Genomic DNA, 26,039 nt, shown 5'->3' with positions numbered 1-26,039 from the left:
TTTTGAAAATTTAAAACCTTTTTTTAAAAAAAAATTCAAAATGGGAAATTCATCAAAAGTTTCTACCAAAAGTTTCACTTTTAATAAATCGGCATTTTCTGTTGAAAAAATATTTTGTCAAAAAATTTCTGACCAGCTCTACTTTTTATCCGGTGCCTCCAACCTGTCTTGTTTTTATATTCAAGTAATCCCCTAGTCTTAATAATAATTCATTGCTAGTAATTTAACAACAGTCTTAATTAGTTACATAGTTAACAGATTTAAAGAGTGTCTTAACTCAGGTCAGTCTATCACCCCCAGTGGTTCTCAACCTATTTACCATTGTGGGCCGCATATGTCGCTTTCTGTGTGTAACTGTCCTATATATTCAAATCATAATCATATCTTTAGCTATAAAGTCATTGCAATGGACAGAAAACCATCCAAGAGAAATCAGATGACCTAATTTAGCATTATTTAAAGATGTTATCACTTTAAAATCATGACTAAGGACTAGCTGATACATAAAACTTGAATTGGTTTAACTAAAGTTGTTATTTAATTTATTTAATTTTACCAGTGCAAGTACCTAACAGCTGGTCAATAGTCTCTGTGAAATGAGTATGTGTGATGTCCCGGGCTGTGCACCCAGCCCTGGGAGTCCCCAGACAGCTGCCACATCCTGGCCTCCATCCAATGGCTACTAAAACCAGGTGGGCTGGGAAGCTGTCAGGGCTATAGCCCCAGCCAAGGCACCACCAACTGGACCTCTGATTGGAGGCTCGCCTGACTCCACTGATTGGTCCAACTATGCTATTTAAGCCAGGAGAAGGAAGTTTGTCTGAGCAACAAGGTGGTTTCCTGTTGTGGCTGCATTGTACCTTGCTTGTGCCTGCCTCCTGCACACACAACCCTGTTCCTGTCTTACTGCCGTCTTTGCTTCTGTTCCCACTGAGCTTGATGCTGCTGTTCCCACTGAGCTTGATCCTTGCCTCTCCTTCTGCCCTTATGTCTCGTCTCCAACCCTGACCTCTGACTTCTGACCCTGACTCTGGCTTGACCCCTGACTTTGGTAACTGGCAGTGCTGACCATTGACTTTATTCCCCAACCTGTGGACCTGACCGCCTACATCCCAGTCCATAACAGCATGTTGGTCTCTGCCCAGCTTTGTGAATAAGTGTCCATATCCCAAAATACTTCATAACTGGCACCTGACCTCAGCAGAGAGCCCAAGAAGTGAATGGTCATCAGAACTGACCTATCCTCTAAAGGTATTGCTGCACGATAATTGGGGACTGTAATTTCAGTATGTGTTGACATACCCAAGCTAGCTTTTATCTAGTTGATGACTGAATGGTTATGCACGTGTCAAATCTTAATTCTCTGTGAGTAAGCAGTTGAGTTATTTTGATTCTGGGTTTCACTTGCTCAGTGCAAGAGACTTGACAGAACTACAACATTCCCATGAGTTAGCCAGCTAAAAGATGTCAAATTTGACCCAAAATAAAATGTTTATAAATGAACAGAAGAAATTATAATGGAAATGTTGCTTCAACCTTAACTACAGCTTTCCAAGATCAACAGACTTTAAAAAAACAAAAGAATTCCCCCAAAAAACCTAACAAAAAAACCCCCAAGTCCCCCACATTTTCTTTGCAAGAGAAACTACCACAAGATGGTTCCTGTCATACAGCCTTTCTCCAGAACAAAAATGTATCTTGATGATGCAGACTGACTTAACCTTTACTCACTCACACCAACATTTACAGACAAACTTGAGAAATGTGGGCCACAACCATTGTGAGATGTATGTTACTAGAGGTACTTCATCAAACAACTCTGAAAGAAGAATCACACAATCCCTTAGAAAGATAAGGCCCAGTAAGAAGTGTCATACTGGAGGAACTGAAAACCCCTCAAACAACTTAATACATTTGGACATTTCAAAAGGTTGGAGGGCATCGGTAATGGCATGAATTAGGTCACTTCACCTTTTATCGTTTTTTGTTTGTAGGAAATGTTCATGTCCTTTTCTCTTTTTAAATATCTTCCCTTTCTCAAGAAAGATTGTTGGATTATTACCTTCAGATCTCTCTATAATGAATCAAGTTGCATGTTTTGTTGCTGTTTCATATTCAAATAAATGTGTTACACAAATGTCCTGCTTTAACATTCCATCTAAACAGTAAACAAAATATATAAACAGTAACTTTATACCTGATCCTTAATATGTGAATGCTTATTTGCTGTCTTTTTAAGTTAAGTATGATTAGTTACATAGCTCCCCTAACAGTAGCTGTGCATTCCAATCAGATGAGTCAAAATGTGTATTATACAGCACCTCATGTCTCCTTTTTAATGTCTGCTTAAAAAAAACCTACAATTTCCATTGGCTCATGGGAAATGCATACACATTAAATCTCAAAGGATTCCAAAGCACTGTGCAAATAGTATATACAGGAGTCATTTCACCCATCACTGAAGTGTAGCCAACTGTGGGGTGGAACACGACAAATATTTAATACTACACAGCAATTTATGACAGAAAGTGACAACGACTACATAGATTCACATATCTAGTGAATTTTCAGGAGGAATTCAGGGACTACTCAAACTTGAAATTGGACAGGACCCTATGCATATACCCCTTCTTTCACTAATAGGATCTTTAGTGAACGCATGTGGTCAGGACCTCTGATTTACATTCCATCTAGAAGGTAAAGATAAATGGGAACATGAATTTGGCATTACTGTATTTCAGTAGGGGTCTATCACGGTGGCCCCTACAAGCTGATCTAGGGTTGCCAACTGTCTAATTGCAGAAAACTGAACACCCTTGCCCTGCCCCTTCTCCGAGGCCCCAGGGGATTAGGTGTTTGGGGTGCAGGAGGGGGCTCTGGGCTGGGGCCAAGGGGTTTAGAGTGCGGGAGGGGGCTCAGGGCTGGGACAGGGAGTTGGGGGGTGGGAGGGGGTTCGGGCCGCAGGCTTTCGGCACTGCTGATCTCCTGGCCAATGGGAGCTGTGGAGCCGTCACTCGGGGTGGGGGCAGCGTGCAAATAACCCCTGGCCACCCCTCCCCCTAGGAGCCAAAGGAACATGCCAAGCACTTTCCACAAGCTGCATGGAATCAGGCATGGAGCCTACCTGCCCCGCTGCAGTCAACTGGACTTTTTGCGGCCCAGTCAGCTGTGCTGACCGGAGTTGCCAGGGTCCCTTTTCGACCAGGCATTCCTAAGCTGATCTGAGTTAGAAACATTGCTCTTAGCAGGGCCTCGTTCATTGTTGTGATGATTCAGGCCTGATCCAGGGACAAATGATGACAGTATTGATTCGTTACAGAGATTGCTTTATACCATAATGCCGGCATTGTGTCTCTCAGGTAAAACTAATCCCCAGTCTAGCCAGGTAAAGTGGGAGGGGGAAAGAAATGTGACCTGTCAAAAAGCAGCACAATAAAACAGACTCCCTCTTACTGTCTAGGCCCTGGATTCTTGTTCACAGTTGAGCATGGGCCAACTGAATCACAGGTGTTAACTAGATGAATGGAGGCAGAATTTACAAGCCTGATAGATGAGGGGATGGGTCACTCTTCCCAAACTCATAAAAGATGGCACTTTAAGAACTGTAGTGTACACATCTATTTTTATTTATTATACACCCAATCAAATGACTTGCTAAATAGTGGGGATTTTTAAAGGCTTTTTCATGCAACAGTAAACTTTTTTCTAATAAAACTAGGGTTGTCTTGTAACCCAACCCTAGTTTATTCAATAGTTAGACGTTCTGCAATCATCACTCCACATGAGGCAGTCAGGCATGGGAAAAGATGCGGGGAGGAGTTGGCTCTGGCTTACAACATGCAGCTGCTCTTGCTACTTTCCTACAAGAGAGCAATACATCAGTAATTATCTGAATGTCAGACAGATTCCCTGCTTTCCTTGCCAGACAAAACTATGAGAACTGAGGACTGGGAAGGAGGATAAAGGGCTTTCAGTTTGCTGCTTTTCCATTCCCTCCTTCTTTTCCATGTGTTCAGCTACTCTTACTTTTAATTTACTGGTCTTTGTGCCATGAGTGGCCTGAAAAAACAATCAGACTTTGCCTTAGGACTCCACTGTTAATGCTTCTGTGTGAACTAAATTAACCATTTGATTATTTCTAGTAGTTTATCTGTTTTCATCATAACTTTTATGCATAGGGCCCTACCAAATTCATGGCCATGAAAAATGCATCATGGACTGTGAAATCTGGTCCCCCCCCCAAAATGAAATCTGGTCTTGTGTCATTTTACCCTATACAGATTTCACGGGGGTGACCAGAGTTTCTCAAATTGGGAGTCCTGACTCAAAAGGGAGTTGCAGGGTTGTTTTTGGGGGCGGTCACATTATCGCCACCGTGACTTCTGTACTGACTTCAGAGCTGGGCGGCCGGAAAGCGGTGGCCCTTAGCTGGGTGACCGCTTCTGATGGCAGCGCCCCACCAGCAGCAGCGCAGAAATACCAGGCCTCCCTTGCTTCTGCGCTGCTGCTGGCGGTGACTCTGCCTTCAGAGCTGGGCTCCGAGCCAGCAGCTGCCGCTCTCCAGCCGCCCAGCTCTGAAGGCAGAGCCACCGCCACAGCAGCGCAGAAGTAAGGGTGGCACTACTGCAACCGCCCCTGCAATAACCTTGTGATCCCCTCACAGCTCCTTTTTGGGTCAGGACCCCCACAGTTACAACACCCTGAAATTTCAGATTTAAATAGCTGAAATCATGAAATATACAATTTTTAAAATCCTATGACTGTGAAATTGACCGAAATGGACCATGAATTTGGTAGGGCCCTATTTATGCATAAATTAGTGAAGTACAGTGTTTTGAGCTACGTGTTTATTTCCTATTCTATTTTAGGATGATTCACAAAAACAGTTTTAACTTCAGCAAAGAAGCTTTTTGAGTAAAGGGAATACTACATAAAAACCCCCATGAAAACCAGATTATATACTAAGTGATACAGTAAACCACCCACTCTTGTGGTTCAAAGTGTTTCCAGAGAGAGGTATTAGCCCTAATCTTTGAACTAGTCTCTGAAGTTGGTGAGTCAAACTCTACACTAGAAACATTTCTGGAGAGTTTCCAACTGTTGCTAACACCACTTCCTGGTATCTAAAGGAAAGCAAAAAGAAAAGGAGTACTTGTGGCACCTTAGAGACTAACCAATTTATTTGAGCATAAGCTTTCGTGAGCTACAGCTCACTTCATCGGATGCATGCTGTGGAAAATACAGAAGATGTTTGTTTTTATACACACAAATCATGAAAAAATGGGTGTTTATCACTACAAAAGGTTTTCTCTCACCCCACCCCACTCTCCTGCTAGTAATAGCTTATCTAAAGTGATCACTCTCCTTACAATGTGTCTGTGCGGATTTGATCTTGTGCTTTTTCAGGGAGTTTCTTGAGCAAATGCTGTAGTTTCTTTTGGTAACTTTCAGTGGGATCAGAGCGTAATGGCTTGTAGAAAGTGGTGTTGGAGAGCTGCCAAGCAGCCTCATGTTCGTATTCCGACCTATTCATGATGACAACAGCACCTCCTTTGTCAGCCTTTTTGATTACGATGTCAGAGTTGTTTCTGAGGCTGTGGATGGCACTGTGTTCTGCACGGCTGAGGTTGTGGGGCAAGTGATGCTGCTTTTCCACAATTTCAGCCCGTGCACGTCGGCAGAAGCACTCTATGTAGAAGTCCAGTCTGCTGTCTCGACCTTCAGGAGGAGTCCACCTAGAATCCTTCTTTTTGTATTGTTGGTAGGGAGGTCTCTGTGGATTAGTATGTTATTCAGAGGTGTGTTGGAAATATTCCTTGAGTCGGAGACGTCAAAGATAGGATTCTAGGTCACCACAGAACTGTATCATGTTCGTGGGGGTGGAGGGGCAGAAGGAGAGGCCCCGAGATAGGACAGCTGCTTCTGCTGAGCTAAGAGTATAGTTGGATAGGTTAACAATATTGCTGGGTGGGTTGAGGGAACCATTGCTGTGGCCCCTTGTGGCATGTAGTAGTATAGAAAGTTTAGTGTCCTTTTTCTTTTGTAGAGAAGCAAAGTGTGTGTTGTAAATGGAAAGCAGTGTTTCTAAGGCAGTTCTTTGATGGTATCAACAAAATAGTGGACGATGGAGATTGATTGACCTAGTTTATCTGGACTTTAACAAATCCTTTGTCAGAGTCCCTCCCAAGATGCTAATAGGGAAACTACAGTAAGCAGGAATGGAGTTGGGAGTTGGGAGGTTGTGATGGAGTAAGAACTGGCTAACAAAGACTACGAATAAGTAGTCAATTTTCAAAATAGAACAAAGGTAACCAGAGTTGCTACTGGATCCATACTACGACTTGACTATAATGTATTTATTATGATCTAGGAAAGGAAGCAAAATTTTCAGATGACAAAATGATTTAGGAAATTTAAGACTCATAAAACATGAGGAACTCCAGAAACTTAGGTGAACAGGCAACATGAGAGCCGATAACTCAGCAACAACCAATTCAAGGTAACATGTGTTGGAAGGAATAATTTAAACTATTTATACATATGGCTAGATTTTAACATAATTGTAACCTCTCAGCAAAAAGACCTAGGCGGCATTGCAGAAAGAGGAGAGGTTTTTCACAATCTGTGTTCTGGCACAGTAAAAAAACAGACACATAATGTTCGTACATACAAAAAATGGGGCATAGAATTATACAGGTAAATCACACTACTATCTCATCTGCAGAATTGTGTTTTTTCACAATTTTTTTTAAAACCAAACTTTTATTTCCCCTTTCTGAGGTTACATTTGTTAGGCTCTGTTAGGGACACAACACAAGTTATCTGTCTCCAGAGTCACAGACTCTATTCTTCCTCAATAGCTAACCAATATATAATAAATCAAGGGAAAGCAAACGCAATTAAAAGAAAACTAACCACCATCATTACTACTGTCCATAAATTCTTCTGTTCCTTCTTCATCCTTCTTAGAGGGCATCTGTAGCGAGGAGGTGTGGCCTCCTTCAGAGAGTGACAGGGAGGGACCACAACATGCCCGTTGGTGGGCAGAACAAGGAGAGCCATGTCCGCCCTGCCGGAAGCAGAAGGGTGGAACAGGAAGCTTAAGCACAAAAAGCAGATCCTACAGCTCAGTTGGGTTGGTGCTGCCAAGGGTGACAGACACATCCCACCAGCTGCTGGAACCTCTAGAGGAACCCCGCTGTACTGAGGACTGGCCAGATCTCCCTGGGCTGCTGGCCAACCGAGATAATGAGGAGCTTTTGGGGCTGCTGCCTGGGGACTGGCCAGAGCTTCCCAAGAAGATGGAGGACCTCCATGTTATAGAGGTTTCAGAGTAACAGCCGAGTTAGTCTGTATTTTCAAAAAGAAAAGTGGCACCTTAGAAACTAACCAATTGTGGCACCTTAGAGACTAACCAATTTATTTGAGTATAAGCTTTCGTGAGCTACAGCTCACTTCATAGAGGTATCAAAACCCGGGTTTGTAGGAAGTAGCCATGGGGAACTAGACAACTGTTTGGTTAAGAGCTGGCCTGATTCTAGGTCAGTGTGTTGCTGGCAGATCCCCGCTGACCCAGTGGTGGACCACTCTGCCACTGTTAGGGCCCTGGGCTGGCATGCAATGGAGTCAGGTCGGCCCGTGTCCTCCTACCCTCTGATACCCCACCCCTGGGGTGGCAGCCTCCCCATATTAGGCCAGCAGGCCCGTGTTAGTTTACTGTCTGCCGAGCTATGACCCTAGCCTCTGCTGGTGCTCACCCTTACCTGAGCCCCTAAATTGTGCTGGTGCTCACCCTTATCTGGGATTTATAGACTGCTTATCTGCTTTGCCCTGACTTCAGGCCAGAGCCTACTCACTGTTTGCTGCATCACCCTGACTGAAAACCTGGGGCTCATAGACTGCCATTCTGTGCTGCCCAGCTGGAAGGTGCAGCTAATTTCCCCCTTTTGAGCTCACCTTTAGAGGGATGTGGCAGCGAGGAGGCGTGGCCTCCCTCAGAGAGTGACAGAGAGGGACAGCCACACAGCCTACAGCATACTATGGGAGTTAGGCACCACAATACCTTTGATGATCTGGGCTCTTAATACTGTTATAGTCCCAGCACAGTAACAAAGTCCACCTGCTCCGACTGATTCAGATTGAGGCACAGCTCTGTCTCATTTTCACAATTGGTGGAGTTTTCCCTTAAAGAAACAATAGAAGCAGAATTCTGGAGCAGAGAAGGTTCACCCTGAAACACCAGCCACCAGCAGATCTGGTTACTACTTTTTACACACACACGTAACTATGACCTACTGAATCAGTGAGATTGATTCTACTTGATCATGAAAAATCAGGAATACGTTCTGTTGTGTATATAACACAATATGTATTTATTTATAGCATTCATTGAATCTTTTTATCTTTTTGATTTTTTTAATAAATTAAATACTAAAACATATGATGAAGCTCATGCAAACCAGGAAATTCAAACCAAAAGGCTGATGCTGTTATTAAATTATATATTGTGTCTTTCTTTTGCCATACAAGGGTGTCGTTTTCAGGTTAGCCTTCACTTTTAATTTCCTTCTTTATAACATATAATGCACGCAGACTAAATTAATAACTATACGTGGTTATTTGTCTGGGAAACCAAATATATAATATAGAAATAAGCCTGACCACAGAATGTGGATCCATTTCCAAGACCTCTGAACTATGGAATGGAAAGACTTCTGTGTGAAAAGAATGGGACTGTTCAGACAAGAAAGGAGACTATTAAAACGGACTATATACAGATACACAAAACAACAAATGGTACAGAAAAGGTAAATCAGGAATTCCTGTTCACCCTTTTGCATAATACAAAAAGGCAACACAGTTAAAATAAAATACTTTTTTACATAGTGCATAATTAGCCAATGGAATTCATTGCCACATCATTGAGACTATAAGCAAAGCAGGATTAAAAAAGGATTTCAATTTATTTTGATGCCATTGTTCTGGATAATGAGAACATCCAGTTACATCAGACAGAAAAACTGTAAGAATAAAAAGAAGGAATATAAATCCTCTTGCTCCAGGTCATAGGCTAACCATTAACTGGTGGTAGTTAGAATGAACCTTCCTCTGGAGAGGTTAGTCCATAATTGTCCACCTGCAAGTACTTGGTATGGGCTACTGTCTAAGCTAAAAAAGAGGAAGAATGGCCAGAGGCTAGAATACTAGCCTACTTCTTAGAAGTCCTAAGTTCATTTCCTTGCTCTGCCATAGATTTCCTGCATGCCCTTGGGCAAGTTATTTAGGCCCAAATCCTCAAAGGTATTTAAGCCCCTAACTCCCATTGATTTCAATGGAAATTAGATGCTTAAATATCGGCGAGACTCCGGGTGTTAGTCTCTCTGGCCCAGATCCTCAAAAGTATTTAGGCATCTAACTCCCTGATTTCAATGGGAGTTAGGTGTTCAAATTCCTCTGGGCCGCAGGTCCCTATTTGTAAAATGGGGATAATAGCACTTCCCTACCTCACAAGGGTATTGAGAAGATAAATACATTAAAGATTGTGAGGTGCTCAGCTACTACAGTAATGAGGGACATGTATGTACCATACATACAGCGGATACTGAAATTAGATGGACCACTTGCCTGAACAAGTATGGCAATTTCTGTGTTCCACTGAAGAGATAAAAGACACTTTAGTAGAATCATAGAAATGTACGGCTTGAGAGGTCACCTAGTCCAGTGCCCCACACTGAGACAGGACCAAATATACATAGACCATCACTGGCATATGTTTCTCTACCCTATTCTTAAAAACCTAAAGTCCAAGTGGACGTGAGGTTTTAGTTTAGCCTCATTCTTATTATGACCAAAATTGCTTCTAATATTTGCTGCACATTATTATAGCTATAAATGTAAACAGTACTGAAAAGGTTTTATTTGATTACTTGTCAGTGATGAGCCCAATAATATACAAGACACCAATAATGACAGTTCTCCCCTTACAGTTTCCAGGCTAAGGCAGGACTATCTTTTAATAATATTCTTCACTTTCTGAAGGCCTCTTATGACTTTGTTTATTTGCCAAGATCAATACAATATTTTGACAGCACAATAAGAATCAGTGTTTTGGCTTTTTTAAAATTAATCTGAATCTGTTTTCTCCATTCTTGAGCAATCCGTGTGATATGTTAAGCACATATTGTCAGTTGAAGCTGCTGCTTATGCTGAACCAGTACCCTGGAAAACACCATCTCCCCTCAAAAAGAAAAGGAGTACTTGTGGCACTTTAGAGACTAACCAATTTAATTGAGCATAAGCTTTCGTGAGCTACAGCTCACTTCATCGGATGCAAACTGTGGAAAGTACAGAAGATCTTTTTATACACACAAACCATGAAAAAATGGGTGTTTACCACTACAAAAGGTTTTCTCTCCCCCCACCCCATTCTCCTGCTGGTAATAGCTTATCTAAAGTGATCACTCTCCTTACGATGTGTATGATAATCAAGTTGGGCCACTTCCAGCACAAATCCAGGTTTTTTTTTCATGGTTTGTGTGTATAAAAAGATCTTCTGTACTTTCCACAGTATGCATCTGATGAAGTGAGCTGTAGCTCACGAAAGCTTATGCTCAAATAAATTTGTTAGTCTCTAAGGTGCCTCAAGTACTCCTTTTCGTTTTGCGAATACAGACTAACACGGCTGTTACTCTGAAATCTGTCATCTCCCCTCAGTTACTTTCAGTATCTAATCAGATTCAGGGAAGTTGTAATCCAGAAATAACCTTCTTGGTAAGGTGATCAGATAGCAAATGTGAAGTCAGGACAGGGGATGGGAGGTAATAGGAACCTATATAAGACAAAGCGCTGAATATCAGGACTGTCCCTATAAAATTGGGATATCTGGTCACCCTACTTCTTGGTGTTGGAACCTTTCCAGAGGGAGTAAATTTCCTCAATACCACTGATGTCTCAGGGAGAATTTGAAAACATCTCCATTAAGCAATAGTTCTATATATCAATTTATTTCTGTTTTCCCTTTATCACTAAGATTATTTCCATGCAAAGAGGAATTTTGAGGTGGAGAATGTGTGTGAGGATGTGACTTTCTCAGCTTATTTACTATGGTCAGTTTTCAGGGTTGTGTTTTGTTTTATTCTAGTTTGTACCTGAGCTTTATCTTTGGGAATTTGAGGGATACAGTAACACAGATCTGGCAAAGCTAATCCAAGTCAACCTCACATATCTCTAAAAGGATGTATCTTTTAGTATTAAATTATCTAGCACAGTGTTTCTCGACCTTTTTGATACCGGGGACCAGCTTGCTGCCTTTCTGAACTGTGTCAGGGAGATCTCAGGGACCAGCAACAGTCATAGAATCATAGAATATCAGGGTTGGAAGGGACCTCAGGAGTCCAACCCCCTAGTCCAACCCTAGTCCAACCCCCTGCTCAAAAGCAGGACCAATCCCCAATTAAATCATCCCAGCCAGGGCTTTGTCAAGCCTGACCTTAAAAACTTCTAAGGAAGGAGATTCCACCACCTCCTTAGGCAACGCATTCCAGTGTTTCACCACCCTCCTAGTGAAAAAGTTTTTCCTAATATCCAACCTAAACCTCCCCCACTGCAACTTGAGACCATTACTCCTTGTCCTGTCCTCTTCTACCACTGAGAATAGTCTAGAACCGTCCTCTCTGGAACCACCTCTCAGGTAGTTGAAAGCAGCTATCAAATCCCCCCTCATTCTTCTCTTCTGCAGACTAAACAATCCCAGCTCCCTCAGCCTCTCCTCATAAGTCATGTGTTCCAGACCCCTAATCGTTTTTTTTGCCCTTCGCTGGACTCTTTCCAATTTATCCACATCCTTCTTGTAGTGTGGGGCCCAAAACTGGACACAGTACTCCAGATGAGGCCTCACCAATGTCGAATAGAGGGGGACGATCACGTCCCTTGATCTGCTCGCTATGCCCCTACTTATACATCCCAAAATGCCATTGGCCTTCTTGGCAACAAGGGCACACTGCTGACTCATATCCAGCTTCTCGTCCACTGTCACCCCTAGGTCCTTTTCCGCAGAGCTGCTGCCTAGCCATTCGGTCCCTAGTCTGTAGCTGTGCATTGGGTTCTTCCGTCCTAAGTGCAGGACCCTGCACTTATCCTTATTGAACCTCATCAGATTTCTTTTGGCCCAATCCTCCAATTTGTCTAGGTCCCTCTGTATCCTATCCCTGCCCTCCAGCGTATCTACCACTCCTCCCAGTTTAGTATCATCCGCAAATTTGCTGAGAGTGCAATCCACACCATCCTCCAGATCATTTATGACGATATTGAACAAAACCGGCCCCAGGACCGACCCCTGGGGCACTCCACTTGACACCGGCTGCCAACTAGACATGGAGCCATTGATCACTACCCGTTGAGCCCAACAATCTAGCCAACTTTCTACCCACCTTATAGTGCATTCATCCAGCCCACATTTCTTTAACTTGCTGACAAGAATACTGTGGGAGACCGTGTCAAAAGCTTTGCTAAAGTCAAGAAACAATACATCCACTGCTTTCCCTTCGTCCACAGAACCAGTAATCTCATCATAGAAGGCGATTAGATTAGTCAGGCATGACCTTCCCTTGGTGAATCCATGCTGACTGTTCCTGATCACTTTCCTCTCATGTAAGTGCTTCAGGATTGATTCTTTGAGGACCTGCTCCATGATTTTTCCAGGGACTGAGGTGAGGCTGACTGGCCTGTAGTTCCCAGGATCCTCCTTCTTCCCTTTTTTAAAGATTGGCACTACATTAGCCTTTTCCCAGTCATCCGGGACTTCCCCCGTTCGCCACAAGTTTTCAAAGATAATGGCCAATGGCTCTGCAATCACAGCCGCCAATTCCTTTAGCACTCTCAGAAGCAACTCGTCCGGCCCCATGGACTTGTGTACATCCAGCTTTTCTAAATAGTCCCTAACCACCTCTTTCTCCACAGAGGGCTGGCCATCTATTCCCCATGTTGTGATGCCCAGTGCAGCAGTCTGGGAGCTGACCTTGTTAGTGAAGACAGAGGCAAAAAAAGCATTGAGTACATCAGAGTTTCTCAGTGACCACAGACTGGTCACTGAGAAACTCTGATCTAGCATGAGAGGGGGTATCTCTTGTGAGGAATTGGATGAGCACTAATAGGTCAGCAGAGGGCAGTATGATGGATAGTCTAAGGCAGGGGTTCCCAAACTTGGTTTGCAGCTTGTTCAGGGTAAGCCCCTGGCGGGCCGCGAGATGCTTTGTTTACCTGAGCGTCTGCAGGTATGGCCGCTCCCAGATCCCAGTGGCCGCGGTTCGCTGCTCCCGGCCAATGGTAGCTGCAGGAAGAGGCAGCTCCCATTGGCTGGGAACGGCGAACAGCAGCCAGAGCGGCATACCTGCGGATGCTCAGGTAAACAAAGTCTCGCAGCTTGCCAGGGGCTTACCCTGAACAAGCCATGAACCAAGTTTGGGAACCCCTGGTCTAAGGGTAAATATGCTGCTGCTAATTTCCTTCTGCTCAGGAGGTACATAGGTCAACATGAGAGGAAGGTTCCATGGCAATTGGCCGCTGAAGCAGGGTGTGTTGTGGGATCTTAGGGAGCAGTGTGGAGGCTATAGTGAGTTGGTTTAATGCTTGTCTGACTAATGATGCACAGAGAATGCCACCAAAGACTGTTCAGGACAAATGTTTATGTAGCTCAGCACTCCAGAGACCCTATAAGGGGGGGGAACAATTATATGATGAACGTTAGTGCCTTGCAGTATTACTATCATGAGCATCAGTGTAATGGACTTCAGATGCAGTCCAGCTGGGAAACCTAGCCAATACAGAATGGAGGCATGAAGTGCCCCAGCTAAAATTCTATAACGCACCATGGCATCATTTCAGAATTGAAATTCTGCAGGTTTTGGCTGACATTTTTCAGATTTTGAGTGTTTATCTTTTTGAAAAGTTGAAATTTTCTGTAGAAATCAGGTGGTTTTCACGAAAAATGTTGTTTGGTTGACAACCCAATTTTTCACTGAAAAACAGTTTTGATGGGAAATTGTTTGACCAGCCCTATTCCTGATTTGTTTAGAGATAAGAGTCATACATTGTCTGAGAAATCAGGATCTCTTATCAGATCCACAAGGTAGTTCACACTCTTTGATGCTGGAAGGAAATCTAAAAATAAGATGCTTGGCTCTGCCAGTACTTTTGAAAATAGTTGCTTCTATATTAAGAAACTTTAGGCTGCTAACCCCAGAAAGACAAAGAAAATTCTGGTCCACTTGGTATGTAATTACTAAAATATTTATACTTGTATAAACAAATTACAGAACTCCAGCAATGTTTAGATCTGCTATTTCAGGCAGCTACTAGTCAAAAGAAAATTGTTTTGTCAACACATCCTTTGTAGGTTAATAAAAGCTGCAATTATCTAAAACACTCCTCAACCTAAAAATAGTATTAAAGGATATTAATAGAGATCTAGTCTTTTTCCAAAGTTTAAAAATCTAAAGCAGTTGTTAGATCTTTTGGCTGAAGCTAAATGCAGTTCATCACTAATTTATCTGAGTGACATTAAGATATGGTTCTAGTCTTAAAGGTGACTGCCCCTTGTGTATAAAGCAACAAACATCAATCACAAAAGTTTCTAAAAGTTTCTGTGGAATCAATGAATCTAAGACAGTGGTCTGGATTCTAGTCCTTTTTCACATAAATGTTGTGTATTATTTGTATTTTATTGGGTATCAACAGAATTGTTCACTAGGTTCCAGTGACTTACATCAGTGTAAATCCATTGTCAGCAGTGGGGTTACACTGGTGTCAAGTGTAGGATTTAGCCAGCCGTCTTTTTACTAGTGGTGATAATGCGTGACAAGGGAAGAATACAGCTACTATTCCGATTCCAGGTCCAGACCCCAGTCCTGCAGACATTTATGCAGAGGAATAATCCAACTCATTTCAGTTGGAATAAAATTATTCACTTCCATAATTGTCTGCAGGACCAGGGCTTAATGAATTTCTTTAGTTTGTCAAATTTGCTTTTGTATTCTTTTAGGAGATGGTTTAAACACCATCTTCCTGTCTCCTCTGAGTCCATTGCTTGCTGCCTGTGCCGAACTGTGTTGTTGACAAGAATGAATAGGTTTGTATTTACTCCTTCTTATAATACTTACTCCTTTTCATAATACAAGAACAAGGGTCCACCAAATGAAATTAATAGGTAGCAGGTTTAAAACAAACACAAGAAAGTATTTTTTCACGCAATGCACTGTCAACCTCTAGAACTCCTTGCCAGAGGGTGTTGTGAAGGCCAATATGATAACAGGGTTCAAAAGGGAGCTAGATAGATTCATGGAAGATGGGTTCATCAATGGAGATTAGCCAGGATGAGCAGGAATGATGTCCCTAGCTTCTGTTTGCCAAAAGCTGGGATTGGGTGACCAGGCATGGATCACTTGATAACCTGTCTGTTCATTCCCTTTGGGACACCTGCCATTGGCCACTGTCAGAGGACAGGATACTAGGCTTGATGGACCTTTGGTCTGACCCAGTATGGCCGTTCATATGTTCTTAGATTATGGGAACTGTAACTCTAAATTTTCTATTTGTGACTTTCAAAATAATCTAGAAGATTGCTCTATTGACTTTCAAATCACTTAGGCACTTTTGAGAATCCTATCCTACAATCCTAGATTCAATGTAGTATTAATTAGTATAATTTTTAAGAAAGTTAAATGTTAACATTTTTTGCTTTTTAATAGCAACCATTCTCCCCTGAGGAGGACCTGAAGTACCACTGCTCAAAATGTGAAAGTGCAAGCAGCACACTTTGTCTAGACTAGGGGGGGTCCCTAAGTGGGAATTATTATTAAGGTACTGTGCATTACAGCATTTTCCTCTGGGAAAAGAAAGAATATTTGCTAAAAGTTAGCATCTCTCCTCTGGGGCAGTAGGAAGAGAATATTGCTGTGTTTGTGTTCCTCTAAGCATGAAGGTATAGTACCCCATTAGCAGAAGAGAATGCATTGTTTTCTTCAAATTAAGGGAGAGACGGACCAAGTATTAAACCCATATGCTGGCCAGATTTGACCAGGGCAGGACTGTACTACTCTGGGATCCCAGGCGGGGAAACTGGTGGTTAGAGAGTCTGCCCTTCATGCAACTGCAGCTGGGTGTGTCCCTACCTGTATGAATGCTGGTGAAAGTGCAGGCTGGAGGGCTTTGCAGCTTATCACGGCAGTGCAGTGTGAGAGGGAGCCCAGGCTGGTAAATCAGGGGGCTCAGTGGTACCCCAGTTCCAGATGCACCCCGAGGGAAACCCGTCACACCCACCACCCAGTTCTGTCTACAACTAAACTCCCACAGGTGGAGCTGCACCTATAGAGAATTACAGGTCCCCTTGCTGCCAGTGTAGGCAAGCACAGTGCAGTTGCATTAGTGGAAAATTATAGGTCTCCTTTTTATACTGTGGTCAAGGCCTGACAATTTAGGCTAAAACCCAGGTGCCTCATTGGTTTATTAACTCCTCAGGGCAGGTATTGTCTCAGACTCTGTATGGTGGCCAGTACAATGTAGGTTTGTTCCTTATGGGAGACTATGGCAATACATAAAATAGCTAGTGTTGTTTCTCAGTGTGCTACAGTTGCCTCCCTGCTGGGGCTGCCACCGCCTAGGGAACGCCCCATGCTGCGATCCTGCTTTCCCCGTACCCCCGCCCATTCCCATATCCCCTTCTCTTCCCCATCCCCTTGAGTGCTGAGCAATTCCTTAGCTGAAAGCCTTCCCCTGCACAACTGATTTAAGTGTCTTTCTGCAGCTGGGTGTGTCCCTATCTGTGTGTGTGCTAGAGGAGGCTTGAGGGCCTGGCGAGTGAGTCCAGGCTCGTGGAACAGGTGGGCTCAGTGGTACCCCAGTACGTCAGGTGGCACCCCGGAAGGGGGGGCAACCCATCACAGACATATTCCAAAAGGTTTCATTACATAACATAATAGCTAAGGCCTGGGCTATGTTGAAACTCATTTATTGTGGAGTAAGCAGTTTGTCCCCAGCGGAAAATAAGGACCAGCATGTGTGTCAGATTTTTCATGTGCATGCAAAGTTCATGCTCATGACATGAATAAACAATATGGAAAATTACCAGTTGTATTGTGAATCTTATTTTTAAAAGTGTGATAGGGTATAGGCTACTTCATTTTTAATGCTTGTTTAAATGTTTTGTGTGTGTTTAATTTTATTTAAAAATAACCAAAGGAAAACAGTATCATCATCATCATCATCATGTTCCTATTATGCCTCTGCCATTTAGGGCAATGACGAAGCTCCTCCACTCCTGTCTGTTTCTGACAAGTCTTTCAGTGGTTCCCCAGCTGTGCCCCAGGTTTTTCAGCTCGGCTTCCATAGCTCTTCGCCATGTTGTTTTCACTTGCCTTCAGGTGTCCATCTTATTGCTACTCTGGTGATGGAATCAGTTTCCATCCTAAGCACATGACCAATCCATCTCCAGTGGGGGAGGTTTAGATTGGATATTAGGAAAAACTTTTTCACTATGAGGGTGGTGAAACACTGGAATGCGTTACCTAGGGAGGTGGTAGAATCTCCTTCCTTAGAGGTTTTTAAGATCAGGCTTGACAAAGCCCTGGCTGGGATGATTTAACTGGGAATTGGTCCTGCTTCGAGCAGGGGGTTGGACTAGATGACCTACTGGGGTCCCTTCCAACCCTGATATTCTATGATTCTATGATTCATGCCTCCTGGCAATGATGGTGCTCAGATCCTCTTGGCTGCACTGTGTCCATAGATCTTGGTTTGAGATTGTTCTAGGCCAAAAGATCAACTGGGTAATGCGGTGTACAACATAAGACATGCCAAGAGGCATTAAATGGACACTCTTCTCATCCCTTGAAGACCTGGACTTCGCAGATGATGTAGCTCTCCTATCACATACCCAACACCATATACAAGAAAAAATAACTCGACTCAACCACAATAAGACAGATATCATGACCTTTAATATTGCCTCACCATCACCAGTATGGATAGAGGATTATGTTCTCACCAATGTAGAAACATTCACATACTTGGGCAGCACCATCAGCCAGAATGGTGGAACAAGCCAGGACATCTGGAAAAAAAAAGCAATAAATCCAGGAACACCTTCAGGAGCTTAAATACCATCTGGAAATCATCAAAATACAACACCAAAGCAAAACTCAAGATTTATCAGAGCTGCGAAAATAGTATACCATCACCAAATGACTGATACAGCCAAAAGGCATTCATTAGACTTAATAAATAAACACATTTTATTTCATTTAACTTATATAAGTTGGTTCTCCTGTAGTTGAATGCCTTTGCTCCTGGTTTTTTTTTTTCTTCTTAAACCTGTAATTTCTTGCTGTTTTCAGCAAATCTGGAGACTTTCTGACATTCATAAATGTCATCACAAGACATACTTCAGTGTACCTATACCTAGCTTTGCTTTCACAATACGTTCACTTAATCAGTTCCTTTCTTTCCTCCCAAGCTGAGTCACTAACCTGCATACTGCAAAAGGATTTTTATTTGAGACTGGAATTGAAAGCATGAAAGATACAAGTTTAAAAATGTGTGGTATTTTTTTGAAAACTTCCAGCATCTTTGATCAGCTTTTTGCTCCTTTGAAATTATTTTTCTAATTTGCTGTAAAATGCTGTACTCATCATATAGCTTATTAAAATCAATCTCAAGGTTAAGAACTTCAGCCCGCTTCTCAGTATCAAACCATTCCACTTCATTGTCCAGTAAGAAGACTGACACGTTTGGAAACAGATGTCTCCATCATACCATTTCTAACGATATGCACTGCATCTTGACAATCCCTTATCTGCTTCCTCCTCAGATTTTCACCTGTTCTATAGAGATTGCGCAAAATAGCCTGCACTGATGGTCCTCTTTCCTTCTCTTTAGTTTAGAATGACAGTCTAATTCTATACAACTGGTATTGTTGCATTCTAGCTTTTTGAGTGCTTCAAAAATACTCCCATCAGGTTATGTAGGAAGTAAATTTAACAAAGAAAGATTCCTGATCATCCTCACTGAATGCTTCCCAAATAATCTTGGCATAATTTTCCCCCTCTGAAATAAATATGCTTTTAATACAGAGTGGATTGATTTTAAATCAAGGCAATTTAAATCAGCTATTTAAACCAACATATGGATTTAAAAGCCTTGGTTTAAATAATTGATTTTAATCAATATTTCTATTTTATTTCAGTTATTTTACAAAGAAAGGTATATTCTCATTGGTTGATATAACTATTACGACATATTGATTTACAACTAAAAAGAACCTTTACACTAAATTTGGTGCATCTTTTTGCTACTGTGACATTACCTAGAGTACAATCTGGACTGTTGAACAGCTGTGTCCCCTCAGTACTCCAACCTGGGGAACCTTTTACACTGCTTTAGTGTGGGAGCAGCCACTCCTGACCTGTTCACTCAGAGCCTCCAGCATGTAAATTACTCCCAGCTATATCGTAAGAGTGATACAGTTAGCCATGCCTAAATTATATTACAGAGCAACATCATCAAATTCCAAGTCCTAGACTTGTCCCCAGAAATGTGTGTCTTGTATTGCCCAGTACCCTCATGGACAATACAAACTCATAGAAAGTCCGTTGTTTCATTAACAGAAAATGATATGCACAAATCTTGTTATCCCAAATGAAGTTTCCCAAACACTTCAGTCCAAACACACACTGGTGTAGGTAAAACAAGTTATTAACTACAGAAATTTAGATTTTAAGTGATTACAAGTAATGAGGCATAAAAGTAAGAATTGGTTACAAAGAAATAAAAGATAAAACACAAACTAATGCCTAACTTAACAAACTAAGTGAATTTAAAGCAAAAGGATTTATCTTACCACATGCTTACAGCAGTCTAGTTGGATTCTTGTCAGCCAGGACCCCACCCCCAGTTCAATGATGCTTCCTTTTCTTTCAAGTGGTGTTGATGCTGTGAGTAGAGAAGAGGGGAGAGAGGTGATCTGGGGCTTCTGTTACTCATTTTTATCTTTTTCCTCTTCTTTGAGAATCATCTCCAGCTGGGGTTCAGGAGACAAAGTCTGGGGACAGGAATTTTCATGGATTCAGCATATTTATTTTTGATTTAAATATTTTAAGAAACTATAATAAATTTAGGCCTTAACAAATTTTGTATTAAATTCAGATTTAATTATAAACAGGCTTATTTTTAAAATAACAAGTAAATCCTATTTAAATAAAAAAAACCTGATTTAAAAAAATAAATTCAAAAACATCCTGTATTTTTATCCACTCTGCTTTAATGCAGGCCAGTGTGGTAGGACTCATTCCATTGCAGGCAGAAGGACAGATACCTCATTGGCACATTATGAAGAAGTTTCTTATACGCATAAGAACTACCATATTGGGTAGGATCAATAGTCCATCTAGTCTAGTATCCTATCTCCCAGAGTTGCCAATACCAGAGATCCAGGGCAGGGCAGTTTTGTAGAGATCCACCCAGTCTTCCCCTCCTGGTGTCTGGCAATCTGAGGCTTAGGGTTGCCCAGAGCATGAGGTTGATCTCTAATCAGCTGGACTAATAGGCATTGATGGACCTATCCTCCATGAACTTATCTGGTTCTTTTTTAAACCCAGTTATGCTTTTGGCCTTCACAACATCCCATGGCAATGAGTTCCACAGGTTAATTGTGCATTTTGTTTGAAAAAGTAGTTCCTCTTGTTTATATTAAACCTGCTGCCTATTCATTTATTTAGGTGTCCTCTGGTTTTTGTATTGTGGGAAAGGGTAAAAAACACTTGTTTCCCACACTAGTCAAGGTTTTATAGACCTCTATCATATACCCCCAATCATCTCCTTTCTAAGAACAGCCCTAATCCTTTTTAGTCTGTCCTCTTATGGATGCCATTCCATAGCCTTGATCATCTTTGTTGCCTTTTTCTGAACCTTTTCCAATTCCAGTATATCCTTTTTGAGATAAGGCAGCCATAATTGGCACACCATGAACTTATATAGTTGGCATTATGATATTTTCTGTCTTATTTTCTATCCCTTTCATAATAGTTCCTAACATTGTTAGCCTTTTGGACCATTGATGTATATTGACCTGACATTTTCAGAAAACTATCCACAATCACTCCAAGATCTCTTTCTTGAGTGGTAATTTAGAACCCATCATTATATACATATAGTTGGGATTATTTTTTTCAACATGCATTACTTGGAAGTTATCAATGTTGAATTTCATCTGCCATTTTGTTGTCCAGTCACTCCGTTTTTGTGAGATTCCTTTGTAACTCTTCACAGTGTGCTTTATACTTAATTATCTTGAATAATTTTGTATCGTCTGAAAACTTTTCCACTTCATTGTTAACTCCCTTTTCCAGATCACAAATGAATATGTAGACTGCACATGTCCCAGAACAGATACTTAGGGGACTCCACTCCACTGTGAAAACTTACTATTTATTGCTACTCTTTCTGTCCTACCTTTTAACAAGTTATTGATCCATAAGAGGACCTTCCCTGTTGTCCCATAACTGCTTACTTAAAAGCCTGTGGTGAGGGAACTTGTCAAATGCTTTCTGAAAAAAAAGCACACTATATTATTCCTGGGAGAATACTGTGCACGTGCATAATTAATGAGCTGTGCATATTTTTAATTTTTTGTAGGGAAAAAAGCTTCTGCCAAAATGTTGCTGCAGTTCCAGCTTTTGCTCACCAGAGGACGCTATGGTGCAAGAACAGCAGCGCTCCCAACAGAAAATAACTTCTGCAGTTCTGCCTTTTGTCCACCAGAGAGCGTTGTAGAGATAGAACAAAGCAGCAGCTCCCAGCCAGCCAGGGAAGGAGCCCACTTTCTTCACAACACCTGTAAGGCCAGGTCAGGAGAGAGGGGCTATGGGGAGAACGACAGGGTGGGGTGCTGGGGGAGAGGGGTCAGAAAGGGGAGGACAGACTGGAGAAGGGGCTGAATGGGAGTGGAGGCACAGAGCCTCAGGCGGGAGGGAGGTGCAGGGCCACATGGTGATGGCAAAGGGGGTGCAGAGCTACATAGGGGAGTGGCTGGGTGAGGGCACAGAGACACATAGGGATGGGGAGGAGGTACAGAGCCATATGAGGAGGGGGGTGTCTGAGTAGGGGTGCAGGACACATGGGGACAGGGGCAGATGTGCCTGACTGAATGGGAGAGGCTAGGGGTCAGCTAGGGTCTGCATGGGGGAAGCTCCCTAACAATCCTTCCCCACCCCCCTAAAATACCTGTTCCATACTTTTCCCACCCATACCCAACAACCCTCCAAGTTCACACCCAGACTCCTTCCCAGCAATTTACTTCCCTCTCCCTCAGCTCCTCCGTTACCCCTGACTCCCTCAAGCCTTTGCAGTGCTTCTGCAGGGTGTGGGAAATACGGTTCTATATTGTAGTTTAAATGAATTATTACTCAGAGTTCTGTATTAATATGCCTAGTAAGGAATCTATTTGTCAAACATTTCCTAAATCTTTTTTGTTGTTTGTATTGTTACAGACATACTTGCTGACAGGTATTTTGAAACAAATGACCAAAAATAATTGAAACTGGTGTGATTATATTGTGTTATTTTGACAAATAAAATATGCAGAATTTTGCAGAATTTTAAAATATTGTGCACAGAATTTTTAGGCACAGAATTCCCCCAGGCGTAACTGTATCGACTGTATCACCCTTATTTATATGCTTGTTGACATACTCAAAGAATTTTAGATTGGTAAAGCACGATTTTCCCTCACAAAAGTCATGTTTTCCCAACAAATTGTGTTTATCTTTGTGTCTGATAATTCAGTTGCTTTGTTATAGTTTCTACCAATTTGACTGGTACTGACATTAGATGCACCAGCCTGTAATTGCCAGGATAGGCTGTGGAACCCTTTAAAAAAGTTAGCTTTCATGCCATTTTTAACAGTTATGAATCACATTGCACTTGCATCCAATCTGAACCATTCTGTCATTCATTTGTTTTAGCTTCTGGTAAACTGACTTGTTTTTTCCAAAGTCAGAGACGTTATTAGCTACACAAGACCACACACTTTATATAAGGTCACTTTCTTCTATGTTTGAAATACCTACAACAATAGCATTACTTGTCTCCTCATTATCGTGGTAAAAATCAAGTAAGCCATTTTTAAATCCCTTCCATCTTTGAAAAATAACCAACAGAAATCAGGAAACATTTATTTCCCCTATTGGAGGGATCTGTTCTGACTGAGGAGAAAAATGTTCTAATTTGAGATCATTAACTAAAAGTTGCTTCAATTTCAGTGCCACTTTTAGGAATTCTAGGTGCTTTTGTAGGTTCAGAAGACTTGGGTTGGTGGGTGTTTTGTTTTTTTGCACAATTTGTGAATCTGATAGACATTTTGGAAGCCATGTGTTGCGCCAATCTTGATTAAAATAAATGATCAATCACGCCATGGTAAATTTCTTGTATTTTTTCTGCTGGCACTAGACTTTCCTGAAGTGTGTCCTCTTTGATATTTTTTAAAAAAAGAGTTCATTTCTGATTTTTCACAGCATCTTTGTGTTTTATTCATTCCACATGAATGGCAAGAGCTCTTCTCTTTTCATATTTAATTGAAAATATTTGATGACACAAAATACATTAAGCCATGAATTCATCAGTTTTGCAAAGGCAATTTTTATACCCAGGGTTCTTTAAACTGATGAGTGGTGTAAGTACAATAGTCCTTTTTCTTTTCACAATATCTTGGAACCAGGATGTTTTGAAGAGCTGCAACCACCATATCATCCATTTTGAAAAATGGATCTGTTCCTTTTGAAAGTGCAAAATTCTGTTCTTGCTCAGGATCCAGAATTATGTTTGGTTGTTGTGAGAGAGCATTGATTTTATGGTAGCTACATAATGTAAGTTGCAGCAGCAGTACAATTGGATGGAGGAGAGATGGCAAGTGTACATTTTCTCACCACTTCAGACACCAGCTGGACTATAAATAGCCTTGCCAGAATTAAATTTTTTTAATAATTTCAACCATTTATTTTTAAGCTTTTTTCCATTTAACAACGTAACTGTTCACAGCTGTGGGAAAGGGGAAGATCCGACAATGGGACTGATGGCAGTGGATACTGAGAGTCAAAAAGTTAGAACTTTATGACTCAAAAACACAAATTCTCAATATCACATCAATTGATACAAATTAAACAGCCTTAAAGCTAATTGTGATAAGGTCTCCAGCAGCATTTTTCTTACTGTGCCTAGCATAGATGCTGGAACTAGCGCTGCTCCTGCACCCTAGGGCTTGAAGTGGTTTCCATTACATACAGGATTTACAGTTCACTTCAGTAGCTCTTGGCACCCCCCTTGCCTAGATGTAAAGTTGCATTATGGACGGATATAGTTGGTTTGGGTGACAAAAATCGACTCCCCAGGAACGCCTGACACTAAGGCGAGGCTGCCCATGATCAGTCTGAGGCACCGTTGCACGCCCGCCCTGGAGCGGCTCCTGTGACGCTTCTCTGGGCTGCTCGTTGCCGCCCCCAGCTTAGTCCCCTCGACTCCCTGAGCGGCTAGGCCCTGCGCGGCGCCGGGCGGGGTGGCCGGAGCGCGCGGGATCGGACTGTCGTCATCACAGGGCCAACGCTCCGATGCTGCGCGCGCTCCCTCCAGCTCCCGGTCAAGCTCGCGGCACCAGCGGCTGGCGGCCTGCAGGCGGTGACAGGGGGAGGGGCCGCAGGAACACTCAGCGCGCGCGCGCGGCCCCCGTCCAACCGCTCCCCTCCCCGCCGCCCCGCGCGCTGGCCGCTCCGCCCACGCCGCTCGGGGAGGAGCCACGCGCCCGCCCCACCTGGTTCTTTGTGCTCGGAGTCGGTCGGGACTCGGCAGCAGCCTCGAGCCTCCGTCGCCCCCTGTCACCATGTCGCTGGGAGTCGGCCCGGAGGCGGGATTCTCCAGCGAGGAGCTGCTGACCCTGCGCTTCCCCCTGCACCGCGCCTGCCGCGACGGGGACCTGCCCAGCCTGTGCGCGCTGCTGCAGGGCTCGCCCCGCTCCGACCTGGCCGTCGAGGACTCCTTCTACGGCTGGACGCCCATCCACTGGGCCGCGCACTTCGGCAAGGTGCGGCCCGGCCCGGCCCGGGGAGGGGGCGCTGCCCCGCGGGACCCCAGGCTCGCACGGCGCCATCTTGCCGTGCTCGCTGCCGCGGGTGGACGGCCTGGGAACCGCCACCCGGCTCAGCGGGAGTCTCGGGGCCGTCCCCACCCCCCAGGGAGCGCAAGGGAGCGGGCTGTGGGGGGCGCTCCTGTCGGCCCCGCGCCGGGGGGGACGCGGGACGGGTCGGGCTCTCGTGGGGGGGCCTGTCCACGTCCCGGGAGAGAGCCGGGGCCGCCTCGGCATCGGGCCCGGAGGAGGGGCGGCGACTCGGGCCCCGGCAGCCGGCGCTTGCTGATGGGACGAGGAAGCGCCGCAGCTCATCGGGCCCGGTGCCTCGAATGAGCCCGGCCGGCCCCTGGGACGCTCGCCGCCCCCTCCCCGGCGCTTTATTGACAGGGACAGATCCGTGGCCCCTGGCCAAGCTTTCGAAAGGTGCCGGGGTCACTGGCGGCGGCTGCGGGAGCCAATGGGGAGGAGGAGGGGGCAGGTGCTCCTCCCCCAGCGCGCGGGGGCGGGGCGGGGTATTGAGTTACCTGAGGAACCACATTTTCGTCTCGCCCCCCCCCCGGGTCTAGTAACGGTCCTTCTTGCGCGCGCAGGCTCCACCTGGAGACTTGGCTCTGTTTTGGTGCCCGTGTTGTGACGACCGGCGTGTGCGCTGGGAAGGAGGCGATCGCTGGGCGGAGCGCGGCCCAGGGGCCCTGCGTGTGAGCGGCGCGGGGGGATCTGTGCCCTGGCGGCTCCCTCGCTGCCGTGCCTGGGAGGTGAAAGGACGCGCTGGGTCGCGCCACAGCCGCTGTGTCGGGTCTGGGTCCCCGGAGACAGTTGTGTATTATAACTGCGGGCAGGACGTGGCCCCGTGTGAACGAAGCGTGGTGGCCCCCAA

At 43.8% G+C, this 26,039-nt stretch overlaps 1 protein-coding gene and 1 long non-coding RNA gene across 5 annotated transcripts in view; one reads left to right on the top strand and one right to left on the bottom strand.

The window, feature by feature from the left end:
• Nucleotides 1-17,972: 17,972 nt before the first annotated feature.
• Nucleotides 17,973-25,856, bottom strand: LOC125638943 (uncharacterized). 4 transcript variants are annotated; one of them, XR_007357330.2, is made up of 3 exons: nucleotides 25,687-25,856; nucleotides 19,889-20,089; nucleotides 17,973-18,103 (listed from the first exon to the last, which is right to left on the bottom strand). It is a non-coding gene; the product is annotated as an uncharacterized LOC125638943 (long non-coding RNA). The 4 variants fall into 4 exon arrangements; XR_012669032.1 differs by having other exon boundaries at nucleotides 19,889-19,980; nucleotides 25,687-25,850; XR_012669033.1 differs by lacking the exon at nucleotides 25,687-25,856 and adding an exon at nucleotides 24,848-24,981 and having other exon boundaries at nucleotides 19,889-19,980.
• ANKRD10 (ankyrin repeat domain 10) overlaps nucleotides 24,917-26,039 on the top strand; it is a 51,950-nt gene continuing 50,827 nt past the window's right edge. Inside the window, exon 1 of the mRNA XM_048855244.2 lies at nucleotides 24,917-25,117. Within this exon, the coding sequence (XP_048711201.1) occupies nucleotides 24,917-25,117 (201 nt within the window). The remainder of the gene's footprint in view (nucleotides 25,118-26,039) is intronic.

Source organism: Caretta caretta, chromosome 1 (assembly GCF_965140235.1).
Source record: "Caretta caretta isolate rCarCar2 chromosome 1, rCarCar1.hap1, whole genome shotgun sequence".
Lineage (NCBI taxonomy): Eukaryota > Metazoa > Chordata > Testudines > Cheloniidae > Caretta > Caretta caretta.
Note: the sequence above shows the minus strand (reverse complement) of the source record. Positions and strands in the feature narration are given on the sequence as shown.